General features: G+C 45.3%; 1 protein-coding gene across 1 annotated transcript in view; it reads right to left on the reverse strand.

The window, feature by feature from the left end:
* Positions 1–1053: 1053 nt before the first annotated feature.
* The window catches only part of bmp6 (bone morphogenetic protein 6), a 49062-nt gene continuing 41474 nt past the window's right edge, over positions 1054–8641 (reverse strand). Inside the window, exons 5-7 of the mRNA XM_030348980.1 lie at positions 6192–6268; positions 5785–5895; positions 1054–3623 (exon numbers count right to left, since the gene is read on the reverse strand). Of these exons, the coding sequence (XP_030204840.1) occupies positions 3474–3623; positions 5785–5895; positions 6192–6268 (338 nt within the window). The 3' untranslated portion in view covers positions 1054–3473. The remainder of the gene's footprint in view (positions 3624–5784; positions 5896–6191; positions 6269–8641) is intronic.

An 8641-nucleotide genomic window follows, 5' to 3' on the forward strand; every position in this document is an offset into this window, starting at 1 on the left:
GCGCTCAGAGTTCAAAGAGCTCTGCGGCCAATACCTACCGAGGCTTGGGCGCGCATCGTATGATTCTATATGCCCGGGTATAGTTTTTAGTTCGCGTAAAAGTGAAATTGCGCGTCATATGATTGATAAATAGGTGTGACGTGAGATCGTGTGAAGAGGGTCATGTGACTGAGTTGGCAGCTATTCTATTCATCTAGATATATAAATACAGGAGTCTTTAGGGCAGGCCGAAGTTTTTGTGTGAAGGATATTCTGAGATAGTGACAGCTGTACCAGCAGCATCAGTGAGAAAAAATCAGTACATCAGTGTGTATATTTTGGTACAAGGGTTAGTTCTGCTGATCGGTTCGGGGCATTAGAGCCGAGGTTCTGAATGGTGCAGGCTATTGCCATTGGGGGGGGGGGGGGGGGGGGGGGGGGGGTGTGTGTGTCTGTCTGTCTGTCTGTCTGTCTGTCTGTCTGTCTGTCTGTCTGTCTGTCTGTCTGTCTGTCTGTCTGTCTGTGTGTGTGTGTGTGTGTGTGTGTGTGTGTGTGTGTGTGTGTGTGTGTGTGTGTGTGTGGAGCGCGTGTGGAGCGCTCAGTGTACAGCTTGTTAATCAGCAGCAGACCCTTCTCCCCTTGTTCCATTGGCTCCACAGTTCTGGATAATATTTTTGTTATAAATGCATGACGATGATGGCTGCTTTGGTCCGTGAGAACCTCTGGTGTGACATTTTCCTCAGATTAACCGATTAAATATTTGAATGTACTCCAGCTGCTGATATGATTGAACGTTGGTTAAGTTTGACATTTCAATCGTTAAGTATCCGAAATCTCATCATTAGGTCTCCAAAATCATTAGATCTGGCTTCAATGGAGACTGGTCTTGGTTGGACTTGAACCCATGGCTCCCGTGCTGATAACAAACAGTTCTCTCCTCTGCGCAAACGATGCACAGGTCACAATACTGTTAGATTGGACAATCCAATTCACATCACATTGTTACGTTACCAAAATCAGTCAGACCAGCAGGACTAGAGCCACGTCCCATGACCTAAATAAACACACATGTCGTATAACTATTTTGGTTTTTATTTAAACAGATGGATAGATATTGGGATATAAATTACATGATAATTATAATTTAAAAAAATAAATAACACAAATGCCACCAGCTGGCACCAGGGTAATATATTTCACTTGTTCAACATAAGACATCGCTTTTAACTGACTCCCAATGGTGAAATAACCACTTGGTCCTTGTGTCCCTTCTGTAGCATTTATTTAGGTATGTATGCTGTAGTCCAAAAAGCCAACTCCACCCTCTCATTAGGCCAGTCTCTGACCAGGACATATATGCTTTCATCTATGTCTGATCTGAGATCTGCTTTCAGAACTCCAACCAAGGTACACAAACAAGGCAAAAGGTTTTAGTTTTTTTTCCTCAGTTAAAGATTTTATGTATAGCACACGCTTCTAGACAACTCCAGTGACAGAAAGCAGTATTGTTGTTTCTTGCAAGTTACAGGACATACACTTCCTATTGATTCTTGTAAAAAAAAAAAAAAAAGAATATGGCAAGTTGTAACATGAGATTTCGTAATAAAATGTATTTTTCCAAAAATATTTCTCCATTATTGTTCTGTCTAACATGGTATGTCGTTTTTTAATAAGCGGTGCAATAAATAAGCTAAGAATGTACAAGTATTTACACATAACAGTCTTAACATGATCACAAATGTAAACAGCAGCTTACCAGAGGTATATATTTTGTCATTTTCTGATTGGTTGGTTAGGCACAAAGGTATTTTGATTTGTTATATTAGTTATTCTTAAAAGCACGCCTGCCATTTAAAATCCATATTGGTCAAAGATTGTATACTCTGACAAGCTCACAGTTCAATGTTCATTTGGTAAAAAAATAAAATGAAAATAACCTGACAATCTCACAACAAACAAAAATTGACCATCCACGTCGGGAGAAAAAATAGGAAGGAAGTAAAAAAAAGACTAGTTGCAGAAACTGGCACCAAAAGAGACGTATCAACAGCGCTTCTTTCGGGGGGGGGAGCAAGTTAATGTTTTTCCACCGACCTACGCTTGACGGGTTGTCTGGCGGGGGGGAATCGTTTAAACATTGAAACTGTGGTGTCAAGGAAATGATCCTTCGGGTGTGTGTGTCATGTGTGTGTTTGTGTGTGTGTTTGTGCATGTGTGTGTGTGTGTGTTTGTGTGCGTGTGTATGTATGTGTTTGGGTGTGTGCGTGTCCGTGTGTGTCTGCGTGTCCGTGTTCGCTTGTGTGTTTCTGCATGTCCGTGTGCGTGTGTTTCTGCATGTCCGTGCGTGTGCATGTCCGTGTGTGTGTGTGTGTGTGTGTGTGTGTGTGTGTGTGTGTGTGTGTGGGGTGGGGGGGGGGTTGTGGGGTCAGGCCGTAGCCTCCGGACCTCTGGAGGATAAACACGAGTCGAGCCACAACATGCTCCCGGTCGGGCCAGAACCGGGCCAGGGCGATGGGGCTTGGCGCGGGCCCTGCAAATATTGACGGCCGGCAGATATTTGGAGGAGTCCACAACTAAAATAGCCTTGCGGTCACTTTGGTTGAGTCCATATTATATTTTGAGGAAGGCAAACATGGCTTAGAGAAGAGAAAACAAGGCCAGGAGCTGTGGGACGCGGCAGGGCAATACAGATGTTGCATGAACTGTATTCTTTTACGATTCTGAATAACAAAATGTAGCGATGTACAATTTGAAGCCCAGCATCGTTGACCCCTTTTATTAATAAACGTGTGTCATCTGTCACGTACGGTCAACTTTATCTTCTCCATCCTTTCATTCATTTAGCCTGTTCATATAAGTAACTCTACTTTGGCCTTTCTGCGTTGTGGAATTGCGCCACAGAATCATACACCTTATACCGGACATTGTTCATCCATTACGCAAGGGGACTGCTGAGAGCCGAACCCCCCCAAGAGAAGCAGCACTGTGGACTGTTCCCCTAATAGCTTCCCCATTGACCCCCGCTCTAAAGGGGCTAGTCAGCTTATCAGGCACAGTGGGTGCAAACGCATACACACTCAAACACACACACACACACACATACATACACACACTAACACACACACATACACACATTTAAACAGATTACAAACAGGAACGCAAGCCGGATCCATCAAGTCACCCTCTTACAGAACCAGGAAACAATGTGCTCATTGGAGTCATTTGACGACATGACTCAATGGTGGGACATTATTATTATATTATTATTATTATTATTATAGCATCACACATCTTTTCCTTTCTTTATCCATGTCCAATCAGTTGATATCGATAAAGACTTGCGATTCAAGACGCGGGGTATGGACTTTGGAGTAGAACAGTAACTCCTGTACGTCACTTGTCTCCCGATCGGGATGTTGCGAGAGGTGCAGCCTGCGAAGAATTGGCAGAGGGGTTGCCAGGCTTTGTAAGGGGTCAGGGTCAGGGTCGGGGGGTCAGTGGCAGCCACACGCCCGGACCACCATGTTCTTGTACTTCTTGAGGATGACGTTGGAGTTGTCGTCGAAGTAGAGCACGGAGATGGCGTGTAGCTTGGTGGGAGCACAGCACGGCTTTGGGACGTTCTCCGGGTTCATCAGGTGAACCTGGAGGGAACGAGAGGGTACAACACAGAGGATGTTGGGTTGTACAGAAGAACATGAAGGGACAGACAACCAAGGAGTTGGAGTGAAAAACAAGGGAGGGCATTCTGCACAAGTGGAATGTACAGGTGCTGGTCATATTATTAGAATATCATGAAAAAGTTGATTTATTTCATTAATTCCATTTAGAAAGTCAAACCTGTAGAATGTATACATTCATTCCAAACAGACTGATACATTATAAGTGTTTTTTGCCAAAAAGAAGATGATTATAGCTGACAACCAATGAAAAGCCTAAATTCAACATCTCAGAAAATTAGAATATGGTGAAAAGGTCAGATATTGAAGACACCTGGTGCCACATTCTAATTAGCTAACTAACTCAAAACACCTGGAAAAGCCTTTAAATGGTCTCTCGTTTTGATTCTGTATGACACACAATCATGGGGAAGACTGCTGACTTGACAACTGTCCAAAAGATGACCATTGATACTTTAAAGAAGGAGGGCAAGACACAAAAGGTCATTGCCAAAGAGGTTGGATGTTCCCAGAGCTCTGTGTCCAAGCACATTAATAGAGAGGCGAAGGGAAGAAAAAGATGTGGTAGAAAAGAGTGTACAAGCAAGAGGGATAAACGCGCCCTGGAGAGGATTGTCAAACAAAACCGATTCAAAAATGTGGGGGAGATCCACAAAGAGTGGACTGTAGCTGGAGTCAGTGCTTCAAGAAGCACCACACACCGACGTATGCAAGATATGGGCTTCAGCTGTCGCATTCCTCGTGTAAAGCCACTCTTGAATAAGAGACAACGTCAAAAGCGTCTCGCCTGGGCTCAAGACAAAAAGGACTGGACTGCTGCTGAGTGGTCCAAAGTTATGTTTTCAGATGAAAGTAAATTTTGTATCTCCTTTGGAAATCAAGGTCCCAGAGTCTGGAGGAAGACAGGAGAGGCACAGAATCCACGTTGCCTGAAGTCCAGTGTAAAATTTCCACAGTCAGTAATGGTCTGGGGTGCCATGTCATCTGCTGCTGTTGGTCCACTGTGTTTCCTGAGGTCCAGGGTCAATGCAGCAGTCTACCAGGAAGTTTTAGAACACTTTATGCTGCCTGCCGCGGACCAACTTTATGGAGGTGACGATTTCATTTTCCAACATGACTTGGCACCTGCACACAGTGCCAAATCTACCAGTACCTGGTTTAAGGACCATGGTATCCCTCTTCTTGATTGGCCTGCAAACTCACCTGACCTTAACCCCATAGAAAACTTATGGGGTATTGTGAAGCGGAAGATGCGAGATGCCAGACCCAACAATGCTGAAGAGCTGAAGGCCACTATTAAAGCAACCTGGGCTCTCATAACACCTGAGGAGTGCAACAGACTGGTCGACTCCATGCCACGCCGTATTGCTGCAGCAATTCAGGCAAAAGGAGCTGCAACTAAGTATTGATTGCCATACATGCTGAAACTTTCCATGTTCATACTTTTCAGTTGGCCCACATTTCTAAAAAATCATTTTTTGTACTAGTCGTAACTAATATTCTAATTTTCTGAGATACTGAATTTGGGATTTTCAGTAATTGTCAGTACTAATCATCCAAATTAAAAGAAATAAACATTTCAAATATATCACTCTGTGTGTAATGAATTGATATAATATGTAAGTTTCACGTTCTGAATATAATTACTGAAATAAATCAACTTTTTCATGATATTCTAATAATTTGACCAGCACCTGTATATTAGAGTTGTAATTAGGTATTTATGTAAATATTTGAGGATTTTGATATTGCACAGAGTTAAGATAAGAGAATCCCGGCAGTAGGTCAGAAAGTAGAGCGGGTTGGCTGGTAACCGCAAGGTTGCTAGTTCGATCCCCGGCTCCTCCTAGCTGTGTCGAGTTTCAAGGTGTCCCTGAGCAAGGCAACTAACCCTAACTGCTCCTGGCTATTACCTTGCATGGTTGACTCTGCCGTTGGTGTGCGAATGGGTGAATTTCAAAATTGTAAAGCTGTTTTTTTCTCCGCACACAGCCATATCACATATCAATGCATTGTCCACGGTATGTTCACTGGGTAGTGTAGTGGTTACATACGCTGCCCGCTTCCATCCATCCCCTGGTCGGGAACTATAGGAACACAACGGATAGAGCCCTGTTGTTCTCACCAGTGTTTGCACGATGGCGTGGTTGGTGGCGTTCATGTGGGCATTGAGTGGGAAGGAACACTCTCCATCACAGTAGTTGGCAGCATACCCTTCTGGTGCAATGATCCAGTCCTGTAGGGAACACAACAAAAGGTTGAATATATAGGGGTCAGAAAAAACCCACCATTGTAAATTTGACAACTGAGTAGGACATTTTCCCTTTGCGGTAGAAACGCCTAGAAACGTATATTCCACATTTGATTTGCAAGTTCAGAGTTATGTTGTGTGTAGTCCCTCTACTCAAGGGAAGATTAAATATATGATTTCAATGGGTGGAATTTAGTGAGAAATGGATCCCATTTGATTTATGACATGTGGTTGATCCTAGAGACTACAGTGATGCAAGGCAAGGAGGAGATCCTTCTTACCTGCCAGCCCAGCTCCTTGAAGCTCACGTAGAGCTCATGTCTTCTGCAGGCCGTCTTCTGGTCGCTGCTGTTGTAGTCTATGGAGGGACGAGACACAAGGTGGGAAACGATTGTTACTTTCCGTGGAGAACAAAACTATTGTGGGTTAAAACAAACATCAAATTCTGCGTTACAGCTCAGCTATACTGCTGCCACCGGTGCGTATGTATATTGTGTCGTGTTCATTGTCCAATCACACAATTTGTGAAGTCATTATAATCCTTAAAGACGTTGTGCAGTTACATGCAGTTACAAAAGCAACATGGAGAGGCAGCCAAGCAGTTTATAGTTGATAAAAAAATCTCGAGACCGGTCTGAGATGAGAATTTGGAACACACACACATTCCGACACACACACACACACACACACACACACACACACACACACACACACACACACACACACACACACACACACACACACAACCTGACCCTCATAGAAACATCTGCTGTCGCCAGCAACCTAACGGGGCCTGACATTAACTGCATTAGGGCAATTTCCCCAGGTGAGAATGTGTGTCAATTTGATGTGTGCGTGATATAAAGCATAAAGCTAAATCCCCCCCCCCCCCCCCCCCCCCCCAAACCCCCTTCCTGAGCTGAAAAGTGGCGGTAAATGCTGCAGAGAATGCAGAGGAAAGTTGAGAATGTTTTTGACAAAAGAACGCAGCACGCCTCGTGTAATTGGTCGGGCGTGGAGGCACACACACAAACGCACGCACGCACGCACGCACGCACGCACGCACGCACACACGCACGCACGCACGCACGCACGCACGCACGCACACACACACACACACACACGTCAGCGACACAGTCAACCGAAGCGGAGGTCACTGTAATCGGGGTCGGGGTGTGACCGGTCCTACATGCCTCTGGTCTATCTGGGAATGAGCAAAGCACTCTTGAACGCACGCCTAACAGAGCTTGTAGTTCCCCAAGTCCCTTCCCAGCGATGGCGTGGATGCCACGCTGTGACACGGTGACGAACCCTCAGGGACCGCCCATCCGGCCAGACCCCAGTAGTCAACAGCATGACACACTTTCCGCCCAAGTTGAGTGTACACTCTCAATGTAATCTCCTTCACTAATATACTTTGCTCTCTCGCATTCACACTTTTGTCTCCCTATGTCTCTCTCTGTCTCTCTCCCCTTTTCTCTCATTCTCTACCCGTTTCTCTCTCTGAACTGAACTACTTACTTACTTACAGTTAATTAATAGTTAAAGGAAGTCAATTTATAGTCCTAAGCCTAACCCTAACCCTAACCCTTAGCCTTAACCCTAACCATAACCCTAACCCTTACCCTTAACCCTAGCCCTAACCATAACCCTTACCCTAACCCCTAACCCTAGGATTAACCCTTACCCACTAAGAAATACAAATAATAACATGAAAAGAAAAGACAATGAAGAAAAAGAAATGGGAGATGGTGGGCCATCTCCCATTTTCATTTGAACTACCAAGAACTGAAATATTCCACAAGAACCTACCCCCCAGGGCATATCAACTTATTGGAAAAACCGAGACCCAAAGAGGGCCTCCCAGTCACAGACACAGTGACATAAACTGACGGTCACAAGACCACTGAGGGGTGAGAGGGTGGGGGGGTTCTGTAAGCAGCAGGAAATGGCCACAGAGGTTGCTTACAGTGTGAAGTGGGGTCAAGGGGTCTTTTCCGTATCCCTCGGAAACGTTCAGGTGTTTCCCAGGGATGTGTTTAGGGGCCTTCCTGTGCGCCAGGGGGTCTCCTCGCGTTAAAGAGGCTGGGCTCTTGTTTATACGTTGTGTGTGTGTGTGTGTGTGTGTGTGTGTGTGTGTTTGTGTGTGTGTGTGTGTGAGTGTGTAAGTGTATGTGTGACCATGTCCTTCCCCTCTCGTGTGTGAATGATTAGAGTGTATCTCGGTATGTGTGTAAGTGCACGCGTGTTTAGATGTGTGGGTTTGTGTATAGGTGTAAAATAGCAACAATGTGCTTGTAGACATGTAGGCAGGCTTATTGGTTGCATCAGTGTGTGTTTGTGTGGGTGTGTGTGTGTGCGTTTGTGTGTGTGCGTGTGTGCGTATGTCTGTGCGTGTGTGTTTGATTGTGTGTGTGTGTCCGGAGTGGTTGTGTGTGTGTGTGTGTGTGTGTGTGTGTGTGTGTGTGTGTGTGTGTGTGTGTGTGTGTGTGTGTGTGTGTGTGTGTGTGTGTCTCTGGAGGAGTGCCCCTTTCCTTGCTGAGATGCCAGCAGGGCAGCCCCGTGTGTCTCCCACTAGACCCCAGTCTGTCTGGCCATGCGTCCGGAGACCACCTTAAGCGGCTCTTAGCGGCGCAATGTGTTCGGCCTTAACAGATTTAGAGACCGCTTCTGCAAATGTGGAAAAAGCTCAGTCACATAACCAGGTGGCTGCGGACTTCTGCAGGGTTTT

The sequence above is a fragment of the Gadus morhua genome, chromosome 23 (genome assembly GCF_902167405.1).
Source record: "Gadus morhua chromosome 23, gadMor3.0, whole genome shotgun sequence".
Lineage (NCBI taxonomy): Eukaryota > Metazoa > Chordata > Actinopteri > Gadiformes > Gadidae > Gadus > Gadus morhua.